The sequence below is a fragment of the Cheilinus undulatus genome, linkage group 20 (assembly GCF_018320785.1).
Source record: "Cheilinus undulatus linkage group 20, ASM1832078v1, whole genome shotgun sequence".
NCBI lineage: Eukaryota > Metazoa > Chordata > Actinopteri > Labriformes > Labridae > Cheilinus > Cheilinus undulatus.
This window is the reverse complement of record NC_054884.1, coordinates 8,252,075-8,267,238: the sequence shown is the minus strand read 5'-3', so window position 1 is coordinate 8,267,238 and position 15,164 is coordinate 8,252,075. Positions and strand designations below refer to the sequence as shown.

Genomic DNA, 15,164 nt, shown 5'->3' with positions numbered 1-15,164 from the left:
TAATTTTCACAAGAGAAAAGTTAGGATAACTGTTTATAATGTTTAAAATTACACAACAAATCTGATGTTAGCCACAATAAAAAAGCAGCAAATTTAAGCATATAACTACCTCCAAGCTGACATTACTCTAAGATAGAATTAGATTGAATTATACTACCATAAGAGAATGCTAGCATTTGGCCTGTTTCTCACTAACATTAATATTAGCTAAGAAGTGGCTGTATGCTTCAGTTAGCTGTCGGTGGTAAGTAGCTAATGGGTTAAAACAGTATTTGTTTCGAAATAAAGCCCCCCACCAAAATTATTACTTAACAATGTCTCAACTGTAGCATGCTATTTAACGCATAAACGGATTAACAGTTAAGAGAATAGGAATGTTTAAAGTTAAACAACATACTGGGTCAATTTTTGCCTCAACAGCAGCAAATGGTAGCCTTTTCAGGCCATAGCTAACATGCACTTAGCTAAGAAATATAACCATATCTTAATATTTTGTAAAATAATTCTAAGTTTATAATAGCATTTAGCAACTACCTAGCTAACAATAGTATGAGCTAAGAAGTTGCTGTATACCCCCAAGTTATGACTAAGCATTTTCTCTCATGTAGCATGTTAATCAATGCTTAAGTGACAACAGTTTAACTGCTTATTTGTTTTTGTCAACTTATTTAGTAACAGCAAGTTTTAAGGAGACATTAGCCAATTATAATCAAAATTTGATGTTGATTTTCTCTTACTATTAGATTCATGTAACTTGTGTTTTATGTTAACATTATTTGCATAAAAAAATGAATTCATTTTGCTCTAAAAGCCCTTTTCTTGATTGGAATTGCTGCCGTTGTAAATACGTTATCTTGCTAGCTAGCGGATGCTAGCGCACCAGGTATGCTAACAGAACAACATCTGCGAGGACAGTTTTGCGTGTGCTGCTTTAGAGTATATTTCTAAGTGTGAACACACTATGGGCACTTATGCATTCAAAATGTTTAGTATCTAGTACAGAAGTATGTGATTTGGGACACACTAACTGTTTAGCTAATGGTTATTTTCGCAAGAAGTAGCTGAATGCTAATGTAAGTGGTCTTCAGATTATACTCAGTTTTTAATTGTGTTTTCTTAGCTTCATTACAGCCATGTGCACCCTCAAATTGTTACTAATAATTTTCCTTTCATTGGCAAATCGGTAAATGAAAATAAAGAATAAATGTGCCATGCTACAAGTCATATTTGCTTAATTTAAGCTATCATAGAAATGAAAAAAATGTTAGCCCTTGCTAACGTACTCTCAGCAAGGAAGTAAAGTCTAATCCATAATTCTGATTAGTTATTTTCATTAGCTATTTACCACCAGGCAGCAGTAAACATTAGAACCTGGCAGGTTTTAACTAACTTGTCCTTAGCTGTGAAGCCTTTCCTATCCTTTGCATCCTATTTTTATACAGTAATGTTAACATTAAGCCACTTTTTAACATGCTGTAAAACTAGCCAGCTTAATAATGTGATTTGCTGTAGCTGTTTTTTTGTAGCCCTATGACATTATAACAGCATTTTAGCTTCCCACCTTGTGTATGGATTTAAAGAAATAATGGCTGCCATGTGAATACAGACTATTACTGCCAAATGTTCAAAAAATGTACATGATAAAAACAAAAATGTTAACATCACAACAATCAAAATTATGTCACACTGAATTAAAGTTTCGACTTAGTAAGCCAAATCTGGTGGCATTTTTACGCTTCAAATTTCACAAATATTTATTTTTATCATGCATATCTTTTAAATTTTTTTCTTTTTTTTTTTGGCAGACATGGGCTTCCTTATATTTCCTGATCACAGCGGAGGAGAAAAAACACATACAGACTGAAGAACAACCATTGACGGTTACAACAAAAAACACAAGCTCAGCACGACATCGGCACAACGCTTTCTGTTCTACATGCATTCCGTTGATCAGTGCACCCAATCCCAAATCAATCAGTCAATCAGTCTGCAGATACTGACGCCCTTTACTCAGCTACCCGTGGATGGAGTGAAACTTGTTCCATTTTTACGATTTTGGGATTAAGGTGAAATAAGAAAGGTAAATATCTACAAGTAAAAGTGAGAAACAGAAGATCTAAAACAGTGTTGATTGTGCATTTGATTTTTTTTAGGGTTACTCTAGAGGAGGGTAGCAGCAGTTAGTCCATAAAACAGTCTTTTCGTTTGTTTTTGTACTAAGGTATTAATGCAGTTTGGTCAAGAAGGACTTTAATGCTTCTCTAAACATCAGAGGAACAAAACTCCAATGACAGATCCTAACCTCAAATGATTGTGAGACACCGTCTTTTATTGCTCGTTTGGTCTTTGAAGATTTTTGCTGAGCTTTTTTATCGGATCAGGAGAAAAATTAAAATTGGTGGAGACTGATCTCACGTCCCACTGAGAAATAAAAGGAATACAGGAAGTTACCAGATTCACCACAACAAAAGCATGGAACATATTTTTAAACATCAATCAAATATAGAATTTCAACATTAAGACAGATTAAAAAGCCTTGAAATATCAATATAAAAGTACGTGAAAAGGAAAGTGAGATAAGACGTTTGTCGAATAAATCATATGGAAGCAAAGAAGTGCATTTATAGTAACAATATGAAAATTACAGGTTTCAACTTCAGTTTGTAAGGTCCCAAGATGATATAGTTTTCAAAATTTAAACTGATATTTTCCAACAAACTTGATCTCTAATCTTTGAAAGAAAAAAGGGCAAAATTATGCCTAACTTAGTATCTTGTTTTTACATCAGGTGGTGTCACAGTGAGTGAAATATAAAATAAATGCATGCAACTTAAACTGTAAAATCCGGTGTATAAGACACACTTTAAATACTTGTTGTTTATATTAAGTTTGCCGCAAGGATGACCAATATCGCCGTTTACACGCTGTGATGTGAGAATATCCGTTAGGGGTCAGGAACGGGGGGCGCAGCCATTAGAAATTAATCGGGATGGAGGAAAGTACTTTAAAGCTCTAAATGGACCTGTACATTGCAATTATCATCAGAATACGATTCCTGCACTTTAAAAAATTTGTTTTTTACACAGTTTAACTGATTTAGCTGGTGGGGAGGTGATCAATATCACTAATACTCAATTCTGCAGACTTCCTAATGTTTTGTGTAGTGTAGCCAGATAAGGGGAAACGAGTCTTGAGTGGTCTTGTACTGAGTTAAGAGGCTAGCAAAGCCCCTTTAACATAAAAAAAAAATCCAGATTTTGTAACAAACATGCTTTTCATTGAGAAGTGATGTACTATCAACTGTATAATCCTAGTGGGGTAGGAGACCGAGTGATGATGGGCTGTTCACGAATGAGTCTGTGCCACAAAACAACTCTTCTGTGTTAGCTGCGGTGGCTAGCTCCCATTCGAGTGCCAGTTTTCTTTCCTCCATCAACTGTTGTTTAACATTTAAAAAGCCAAACTTTTAACAAATGAAGAGCCGTTTGGGAGCCAAAAAAACAGCTCTACTGAGGCCAGATCTCTAAAAAGGGACGGATTTCCCATCACAACGACAAGGCTTGACGGACATCAGGACATCTGGAGAAACACAGGCAAGGTGCCTGCTTACATTTCTCTGTGAGCTTTTACAACTTTTTTTGCCTGAGTATTTCACTACTTTCAGGACACAAAAGTAGCTTAAGAATAAAGAAAGCTTTTATTTTCACACTTTAAACTCTTTGCATAGTCATAAACAGCTCAAAACATGGCCTTTTTGGTAGCGTTTCTTTATGCAGAAATCACTACTCGCCCCCCAAGGGGACTTTGTCGCTGCAGGGTAATGTCATCTACAAAGAACCTATATCAAACGTGTTTGATATTTACGATTCAATGTCGGAGAGGCTGGGGACGGGGGAGGGAGCAGTAAAATAATAATGTGGACACCTCACACTTCTTCACACTCACATTTGCAACCAACCTTAACTTGGGGACACACTCTCTGCTCATCAGGGTGGGTAAATCTGGCCTAAAGTAAGGCTTAAAACTTTGTCATAGTTTTATAAATGTGGTTTTTATATTTTTGTTCTTTGACGGTCAGAAATCAGTGTTAACGGCAGGCAAACAGAGTCCAAGCTTGTCTAAATGAAAACCATTAAACTGGTTACTGTCCAAATTGTCCGAGTGAGCCAGGGAAGGCAAGGTTTCTGATAGGTCAATTACCTGTGGTGAAAACAGAAATTAAACTTAACAGACTTCATTGAACACAATAGAAGCCATCTTGCTGGAAGAACCCAAACATAAACAGCATCTTCATAAACTAGCGTGACTTATAATCTGGATTTTACAGCAAATAATTAAAATATTAGTGCTTCAAGTTTCCAACAATGGTTTCACTTTTACGTCTACTTTTTCAGATACTCAACATGAAGACTTCTTTGCTTCCATACAGGAGATGCACACGCTGAAGACACCTTTTAGCATTTCAAACCCAGCTGATTCAGACTGAAGTTACGACCCAAAAAAGAAACACAAACTTCCTGAGAATTGAATCATGAACCTTACTGGTAGAAAGAGAAATTATGGATCTTTTTACTGTCACTGATAAGTTTAAAGCCGCCCTGCGTCTCCATACAGCTTCTACTCTGAGTAATCTTTCTGTATATGAACCCTTACTCACAAAAATCACAGTTATACAATAACATTTTGTTAAATTATCTCATATGTTCATTATATTAATGTAGTGATCATGACATTTGAGGGTGCTATAGGTTCTTATTTAACATAGCAAAATAATATGGGATCTATATTGTTATTGCATCGCTCAAATTAGAAGACTACCTCATGTGCTGTGATAAAATTCTTCCATGTTTGGTGTCTAGTCTTCAAGTGGATCATTTTCTACGTAATCCTTTTCATTTGCATATGCTAACACACTGCCATAGTCTATGTCACACTTAGCTAAACGTGGCTAGCATCAGGAGGTAGTAGATAAACAGCTGCAAACATCTAGCTCTAAGAAGAATGAAAGGAGTCTTGTCGCCCCCGTGCCTACGCAGGAAGTACTGACTAGTCAGGATTTGTTGCTCCATACCATCAGAGTCATGAAGAATATAGTTATATATTTCTATGTATATAGAATCTATGTATTTATGCCACTTTGAGATCCTGTCATCTTATTTAAATGCTGCCCTCAGAGACTATTGGAAAAGCAGTGCATTGTTCATGTTTCATTATTTATCACAAACATGTTATTCTGTGGCTCAGGTGAATTATTAACTAGCTTGCATACATATGGCTCCAACATGAGAACAACCATAGCAATAGAAAAACACTTTGCATATGACCCTAATAAAATATTCCATATATTCTTTTTTGACAACATAATGAGACTGTTTCACCAAAGCTAATATTTCAAATTTTCTCTCAATATACGAAAAGTCAGACGTCTTATTTTCAATCACAGAAACCTAAAGTTTGACACTACACAGGCTGATTGTACAGAGGTCAGAGAGTGCCACATTCTCTTTGTTCAATTGCAAAAAAATGTGAAACTTTAAATAAGCAGTCCAGCAATGACGCTGAGTTTGAGTAATGCATCAAAAATCTAAACTTAGTCATTCAATCTGCCAGTGTATAAACACTCCTAGGCAGAACTTTTAGGCATGTTTGGGCCAAAAATGGAGGCTGAAATAAGGCCTGCAATGCCGAGTAAGCCCACCTGAGGGCACCATCAGGCATAGAGGAGGACTGACACAACTCAGGCTGTAGTCTGGATGTCCGTGCATGTTACCAGAAAATAATCTGTTGGAAAAATAACAAAGTCCACAGCTTTATGGCAGAGCAAGGGGTGGATGTGAGGAGTAACATGGCCTAGCGTACCATCCAGATGGGTAGAAGGGTTTTTCATCTTTTTTAGATAAAATTATAATCTTGTTTATTGTAGAGTTAGGCTTAAGTGCTGGACAATTGCAAAAGAAGGCATTTTTATTCCGCTGGGCAGGAGATAGCCAAGGCCAAAGGCATTATTTTGAAGTTGTCTGTCTATATGCATTTATGTCATGGCTATTCTTGTGAACATATCTCAGGAATACTTTCAGAGATATTCTCCATATTTTGTACAAATAGCCACTCTGATACAAGAATGAACTGATTGCATTTTGGATGTCAGGGTTTAAAGGTCAAGGTCTTTGGGCCTCATGTTCATCCTTTTCTTGGGACAGAATATCTCAGAAATAACTTGAGGGATTTTCTTCTATCTCAGAATACCACTCTAAGTCAAGGGTGACCTTGTTAGATTTGAGGGTTTAGAGACCAAATATTAAGGTCGTTGGGCCTTAAAGTTCACTCTATGTTTGTAAATGCTTTCAAAACTTTGCACATATGTTCACTCTGATTCAAAGATGAATCAATTTTGGTGGTCAAAGGCCACCTAAGGCTGAACAATTAATCAAAATTTAGAGTAAATTGCAATATATTTTTCTGCAGATTTTAAATCACAGAAGAATAATATTTCTTTAACCTGAGGTGTGTACAAATAGTTTAATACGTTTTTGCAACAGAGATGTTACACTCTACACATCATGCAAACATTTAAGTGTCAATTTTTTTCTAGAATAGTGTGCAAAAATATCACTTTCCTTTTTGTTGTTTTTTATTTTTCCAAATCAAAATGAGAATGACATAAAAATAATCATTCCCTCCAATATAGCAATTCATTTTAATATCAATCAGAATAATCACAATTATATAGTTTGTTTTTGTTCAGCCCTAGTTCAATCTAACGTTCTAGATTCTCTGTGCGAGACCGGGTGCCAACACCACATTTGTTTACATATATGTCAAAATGAAAATCCAGCCCTGCCGCTGCTCTTACGCAGCCCCCATGCGCCCAGTCTGAAACAAGTCCAGGACTTGCCTTCTTCTGCCAAACACAGAGAACATTTTAAACATGCCCGGGCCCAAAGATTTACTATTAATGGTCAATCTATTGCCAACACTTAATGATTATCTGACTTGCAAAATCATCTTGTTCTAGGGGGTATTTTTAATATTTAAACTCTTGTCTTCAAATATACATCAAATCTTGTTTTTGATGCATTAATCAAATGCAATAAATTTGAAAAACATATTTTAGTGACGTGTATTGATTTGAAAATATTGAACAAAAACAGATTATTTTTGTGGCATTCTCCACCCTCCATATAATGACAGATGAGGTTTTATAATGTCTTTATAAATCAGCATCCATAGCACAACAGAAACACCTGAATGTGCATCTGAATCCCTGCTGTAGTGAAACTTCTGTCTATTTGTGAACCATACATCCTCCTACAAACATCATATTAATCTTCTGCACAGTTTGGCTGACACATGTGGTCACTACTGTTTTATATATCCAGACTGTTGAGGTTGTTAGGTGGATATTGGGAGTAATCTGTGAGAGTGCACCCTATCATACCAGTAAGGTTTCTCTGTTATACCCTGCTGCTCTTTTGTTTCTTAGCTTTAAACTTTTAAAAATGTATTTTTTTTTTTAATGAAAAAGCCCTTTATCTCCACAGCCTTGTTATTTCTGATCAACATCACAGCATAAAAAATGAGATTCAGAACATCTTTCTGGAACCTTTTTTGTTAATACATGCTTCTGTATGTTCTGATCTCTGTGACAGGTCCACATAAAGCACCACATGGAGCTACCAAAGCCAGAAAACACTCCTTAAATATGTGCTCTCTTGACCAAGCTTATCCCAGTTTAGTTTATCTATACGATGGAGAAAAGAGTTTTTGGGGAGATATACCTGGACTTAGAATGAGCAATCCTGCAAAAAAAAAAATGACAGTGCTTACGAAATGGAATGTCAGAGAGAGTAAAAAAGAAAGTGTTAGAAATAAAAATCTGCTGGAGGTAATGGTTATGGCATTGAGACAGATTTTTTGTGTTCATTTAACAGCTGCTACAACAAAAACGACCACTCGTTATGTTGCTTCAATGTGGATATTTTCTCTGCTGAAGAATTCACCTATCAACTAAAAAACAAGAAAAAAAACCCTTAAGTACTCAGAAAAGTTGACAAAGCCAGACACTGTTTTTAGACTGAAAGCAAAGATGATATTTAGTTTTGCAAGCTTGACCACTGAATCATTGCATGTTTCTTTGAATTGGTTCAACACAATCTGTAAACAAAAGCAAGTTAAACATTAGTATTGGCTGGTTTAGGTCCTGGTAACAAAAATCAACTGTAAGCCCATAATGGGGCAGAGCAGATATCAGTAGCCACTGTTTATCTGTAGTGTCAAATCAATCAAACTGCCATGTCGCTGCCGCATTGAAGAGATTTTTTACTAGGCAGAGGAGGTCACCTTGACAAACTCTGATCTAATTGAAGTTATGAAAAACATCAGCAGTACTGATTCAGTATCTGACAAATTGTTATTTCAAACATCATAAAGGTCCTAATTTTCACTATTGGTGCATCTTTAGTACATACAGGATGTAAATTCCACCAGCAGTGGGCTGCAACACCTGAAAACATGATAACTGCCCACAAACATAACTGCAGTTGCCAGGGACCTATTAAGTTCATAGGAAGGTAAAAATTGTAAAACATCTCACAAATATACTCTGAACATAAAAATGAGTTATTGTCACTGTTTTGTAACCTTTTTACAACTGCCAGTGGGTTCAAGTCAGCTTAAACTATGGTCACATGAAAATAAAAAATTAAAAAAAAATAGTTATGGTGATGGTTTTTGTTCGCCATGAAACAGGAAGTTTTCCCAGTGTCTTTCACCACTGTTAGAGCCATGAATCTTAGCACAAAAATTCTGAAACTCTAAATAAAGTCCTTCCTGTTCCATGGAAAACAAAAAAAATAAATTTTTTTTGTTCGCCATGAAACAGGAAGTTTTTCCAGAGTCTTAAAAAACTTCTAGATGCATGATACTTTGCAAAAACAAAGAGCCACAAATCTTAGCAAAAAACTTTTGAAACTCTAAAAACTCCTGTTTCATGGCGAACAAAAAAGTAGATTTTTTTTTGTTCGCCATGAAACAGGAAGTTTTCCAGTGTCTTAATAAACTTGTAGAGGAATGATTCGTAGCAAAAAAGAATCTGAATACAGAGAGGACTGATGTAATTTGGGAAAATTCTGCAAAATCTAAGGGGTTCTTCTTAAAATAAGCCCTCAGAGGGGCTTCAACTGATCCAAATATGAGTAATTTTGCAGTTCACGTGCCTCTAAAAAAAAAAAAAACTTTTCTGCACATGCTGGCTCTCCTCATTAGGGCAAGGTACTGTGACTTAAACTACAGGGTTCAAACTTCCTAGGACTAAAAACAAACTTTGAGAGGAAAAGGATTTTAAGTTGTTCAACAATAAAACTGCCTGTGTTTTTAGACATCATTTACAGAGTGGTCAGAGTGAAGTTTTGACACTTTTTAATTCCCTCTGCTAAGATTCATGGCTCTACAGGTGTTTTAAGACTCTGAAAAACAACTACTTCCTGTTTCATGGCAAAACAAATTTGCCATAATTGCCATGTTTGATGTGACTGCAACATACAAACAATGACCACAAACACTGATGATTAAATTTTCTTAAAAAATTTGGTGAAATTATTACAATTTATAAAGCTGGAAATTTTTAGCTCCCAACAGATGTAATAAATTCCTCCAAATGTACCTGTTAAGACATTTTTGAGAATTTTGTTATTATGTTTGCAGTAGGCAACTGCTATTACATTTGCAGGTGTTACAGTGGGCTTTTAATCAAAATAACAGTAAAAAAAAAGATATTGGTGGTGGACAGGATAGAGGCTGAGTCAAGCAGAGCTGAGAGAGGAGTGGGGAAGTAGACAGTCTGGCAGTTTTTTTTGTTTTGTTTTTGGGCTTCATTTAAAATGAAATGAAAAATATTTTACTGATTTCTAAGGCTGATTTCTAAGATATATACTATCGATAAGAACAGGCAGTATATCAGTTGTAAATATCAGGCAGGAATTTCCTGCTGATATTAAACCTTTTAAAGCTATTATCTGCCAATACCGATATTATGCTGATATTACAGCAAATCCCTAATGAAAAACAAACTCTGAACGGACCATAATCAGAGCTAAATGGGTAAGCTTAGCAAAAGAAAGTGCAACCAATGGCAGAGAATCAAGAAGCAAGCAGTGCAAAACATGAGTAACACACAGCAACAGAGCAGCAGCTTCCAGTAGCAGTTCCCTGTTCCTTTAAACTATCAAACATTTCAGTCGAGCAGATAAACATGCCGTTGTCTGCCATGGGGGACAACACATGTCCCTTCACAGCTATTTGTCTGGCTTTGAAAACTGTTGGAGATGTTTCAGAAAATGAAAGCACTAGAGTAGGAGCATATATTACGTAGGAATATTCATCTTTAAATAAGTTCAGACATTTCATTGCAAAAATTCTACATATTGTACCTTTAAGACCTTTGTCCAAAGCTGCCGTTTTTCCACTTTCAATGCAAGGCCAATTTAGTCCAGCCCTTGGCGTCAGCTGTTTTTATCAAAAAGCTCTCAGTTGAAAATAGCTCTTGTATTCATAAATAGCATTTCTCGCCTTTCCGACCAATCAGAGTCAGCAAGAGGCGGGACTTTCTCTCTCAGCTTCATCAGCTGCAGAGGCTTTTCAGCAATGGTGGAGGAAATATAGCTACGTAGCTGCTGATGATGGTAGGACAGGATTCATTTATGTTTTTCCAAGTTATTTTTCATCCCCCACAAGATAAGAGAGAAGCAGGAATCAACTTTTATAACAATTAAGGAAAGAAATGCTCTGAATCTGGAGTAGCCAGAGGGAAAACGACAGAGTTGGTGACAGGCTCTTGAAGGTACAGGTTCCAGCTTTCCAAATCTAAGTTTAAGGCAATGCTTCTTTTATTTCTATCTTGATCACCTGTAGGCATTTCTACGTTGTTGTAGGCATTGGTTGCTCTTTCAAAAATTTGAACTTGGATCACACTTTTGTTCTGTGATGTTTGGATCAGAAATAAATTTAGCTGTGGAAGACTTCTGGCCAAACTTATCAGAAACAAACAAATAGAAACATGAATATCGTTAATGCAGAGCAGCACTTCACTACTCTGTCTTTTCGAATGGAAATCTTTATATCTATACTCTGTAGTTCTTTTTGAATAATCCTCCACATATTATATGTATATAATCACTTTTATGAAACAACGCACATTTACTTTCCCACACAGCCAAAAATGTAAATGCAAAATAAGTACATTAATTAATAAAACAACTCCAAAATTATAGCAAAAATAAGTGAACCAAAAGGAAAAAAAATACTTCAAGTACTATTAACAAATGAAAAGTCCACCTGGCAATAAAGTTCAGAAGAAAATAATCAAAATATACAGAGCTGTTCTTCTTCCTGCCAGCCTCTCCTCTCCTCAGGCCGTTCAGTGGCTGACTCTCTGACCTGAAAACAACAAAAAGGTGAAAAAACTAAAGAAAATTGAAAGACCTGGCTCAATGAATGGTTCTCACAGTTTCTACAGGTCTCTGTGTGCGGCCCAGATTGTGGCAGAGGCAGGGCGGGCTGACGTCCACTTGCAGGATCCCCATTTTTTTGTAGAAAAAGGTTGTTTTTTTTAATCCATCAAAATATCTTCTCTGGTTAGATTTCAGGCTGGAGAGAAGGAGAATCACGTTGCATCATCCGAGGGGAAGAATGCCCAAACATGTGACCCAGGCCCGACCCTGGGTGCTTTCAAACCCCTCCATTTTTTGAGTGATTTTGTGCACACGCAGCTACAAGGTAGAAAACTGAGGGATACTCCTTCATGATGTTTCAGAATCAGAAAAACATCCCCCGTATCTGCAGCATGGCCATCTCTGTAAACACCTCCACAGAAGGCCTGATGGTCTCAGAGTGATTGGAGGCTCGTATGAATCTCTGTGTTCCCGATCCTCACTGGGGTTGGTCCTGCTCCGTCCTCACCGTGTGTCCTCAGGGCTCCTGTTTGATGTAATAGCTGCCTGAGCCGTTGCTCTCCTGGTCAGAGGTTCCCTGTGAGAAGGTAAACTCGTCCACCTCAGCCGCCTCTTCTTTCATTCGCAGGAGAGACTCTACAGAGCGGGACAGAGGCAGATAAGAGAGAGAACAGCAGCACAGATGAGCCTGTTGTGTTCATGCACCTGAAAGTGAAACATAAAGGAACACTCCCAATATTTGGAACTGCAAGACAGGCAATAACAAGAGAGGCAACCTCTGCAGGGCAGCAAAATACTCCCAATCAAAGTATGTCCCCCAAAATGACCAGTTTTGACCAAAGATTGTAGAAAATACCGGACAAAGCCTAAATGATAGGGGTGTGACGAGACACTTTTCTCACGAAATGAGACAAGATTTGGGCCCACGAGACACGAGACGAGATTTTACACTTTATTTTTAATTTTGGAAAAAAAATACATGGGTGGATAATATGTCCTTTGTATAACTAATAGTCATAGTTGCAACACATTCAGGTATACTCAAAAATGTTTGAACCAATTACTGAATAGGCTATTAATGCTTCCAAAGAGTATGTCTTGTCTAACTTTGACTCAAACTGTACATTTTAATACTCTTCAAATCAAACCTTTCATTTTAACAGTCTACAAAATCTTTAATTTACTACACTATGCTCTCATCGCTACAACTACAATAACTATTCTTAATATTATACTTAATTATATCTTATTATCTTATTATATATAGTAAAAGCATATAGATTATATAAGTATTTTAAGCACCGTTTACAACAGACTGAAACATAAAGAGCTGCATCAGTAAAATCAAACTATTTTTCATCCTCTTTAAGGACATCCATATTTAAAACACTCAAAATAAATCTTTAAGTCAATAACACGTAATTTAAAGAAATAGGTTATTTTATCGTTTTGTGGTCTTTTTTTCTCATATGAGCTTTAACAGTGCTGGACACGACGCACAGATGACGTGTGTGTTAATGTGTGTGCGTTGGTGAGTGAGTCTGTGTCTGTCTGCTGTCATACAACAAACAGGGCACCTTTAACTGAAGCTTTAACTTCACTTTTTGGAGCTAACAGTGGACTCTGTGGCGCTCAAACAAATTGTTTTGCTTAGTTTACTGCTGCAGTATGCAGACCCACTGCACTGCACGTTAAGCTTCTGACTGATCACATGCACAGCCAACAGCTGACGGATGTGTGACTGACAGAAGGTGAGACGAGAAGGAGACATGACGAAGTAGCGACTCAAGGTTACAAAGTCACAAATAGCGGCACTACGAGCGAGTCTGCACGCATACATGAACTATAAACACTGTATTCTCCTCATGGGGACTACACAGGCTTTCATCATCAGCATTTCATCAGTTCACACCGTTATGATGATGCATAGGCGGATCATGTACGGCCCAAGTAGTGCAGGCGAGGGGGTGGAGGGGGTGGTTGGAGCGGTCATCTTAATGGATACCGGATCAGCTCCGTTTCCTCATTTGCTCTCTCACCGACAGTTTAAAAGTGTCCGGGGCATGTTTGTGATCTTTTATAACTTCCAGTTTGGTATTGTTTTCTGTAAGGAGAGCTGCTGCTCCAAGTGTCTGTACAACATTGATCTCGCAAGATTGATTTTTCTGCGATGAGAAATCTTGTGGCGTTTTGATCTTGCGAGATCTTGTGGCATGAGATCTCGTCACCCCTAACTCCCAGTTGTCAGATGGGAGACTAGAAGAGAACAGCTTCCATGCTGCAGTTATCAGCAGAAAACTTTGACATATATTGCCTATAAAAGTTATTCAGCTCCTTGCCAATTCATGGTGTAATGGTAGCCAGGAATACTGATTAACCAGTGATGGGACCTTCCAGACACAGGTGTCTTTATACTACAATCACTTAATGCTCACTCACTGTACTCAGGTGATCCCCATTTCACTAATTGTGAGACTACTAGCACCAACTGGCTGGACCTATGTTGAATTAGTCACTTTAAAGGGGGTGAATATTAATGCAATCATTTATTATAGTTAACATATTTTTTTCAACTGACATTACTCTGTAGGAATCTGAATGGTCTTGCTCTGGAGAAGGGCCCAATCGGCCTGCCCTGCCTCCAAGCAGGCCGTGATGAAATCACAGTGGTTTGTCATTATTTAGGGACACCTAGCACACATGTTTAAATAGCAACCGCTGCACCAAACTTTGAAATACCTGAAGGATTACGAAGAAGAAACTTTGAAGTAGAAACAAAGGGTACTGCTTCTTCTTCAAACAAAACAAAACAATGCTTACTAAAGCACAACTATTTAATTTTCAAGGAGCTGCAGCTTTATCCGTTCTGTGCTGACTTCAACAACTGAGGCTGCAGCTTGATCTTGACTATGAATAATCTCATAACGCTACGGAAAGATCCCGAAGGAGATATATTTTTTAAGACAAAAATCTAGAATAGTAATACCAATCGTAGCCTGAACGCAAAAAATATGTTACTTTTGATGGACACACCTTGAAAGGGAGACTCTGCCTGCAGGGATTAGGGTGCAGTTATACCAAAAATGTTTCTACCTTTGATGGGAATGTAAAAATATAAGGTCTTGCTTGAACAACAGTGTAATTTTCCTTTAATTCTAATTTCCCATGCATTCTGACAAACAAGACAACTGCATTAAAGGATTTAAATATGCATACACAATGAAACAATCATGCTTTATGACTATCAATGTGAAGAAAAAACACTAGAAATGCTGGAACTGTAATCCTGAAAGTTGATTTGTTGATGTGAGAATAGTCATGTGAGAACAAAGACAGTGAACATTCAACAGGAGAACATGCAGCACCAGCAGCGTCAGCAGTATCCAGGTCCACAGTGGGCCCCTGCGAGCACTTCCTGTTGAAAAACAGCGCTGAGTCCAAGAGGACTCGGTGCTGCGCTGGTTTGATCGTTAGTGAGATGTTACCTGATTTGTGGGTTTGGTGGAGGTGGGTTCGGGGTCGGGGCCGAGTGGGCCCCTGGACAGGGTAAGGGGGCGGACTCTGCTCTTCATCCCCTGAGAAGCTGCTCCTCCTCCTGCCTGACTGACTGAAGGGCCGTCGACCAACCGGAATCTTCCTCTCTAAACACCAAGCCAGACTCGGGTGAGCTACCAGGGGCTTTTTAAACACGGGTTCAATTCAGATCAATGGAAAGTT

At 37.6% G+C, this 15,164-nt stretch overlaps 1 protein-coding gene across 1 annotated transcript in view; it reads right to left on the bottom strand.

Annotated features, from left to right (window-relative positions):
- mbtd1 (mbt domain containing 1) overlaps window positions 1–15,164 on the bottom strand; it is a 31,739-nt gene continuing 16,575 nt past the window's right edge. Inside the window, exons 16-17 of the mRNA XM_041815123.1 lie at window positions 14,933–15,088; window positions 1–12,083 (exon numbers count right to left, since the gene is read on the bottom strand). Of these exons, the coding sequence (XP_041671057.1) occupies window positions 11,965–12,083; window positions 14,933–15,088 (275 nt within the window). The 3' untranslated portion in view covers window positions 1–11,964. The remainder of the gene's footprint in view (window positions 12,084–14,932; window positions 15,089–15,164) is intronic.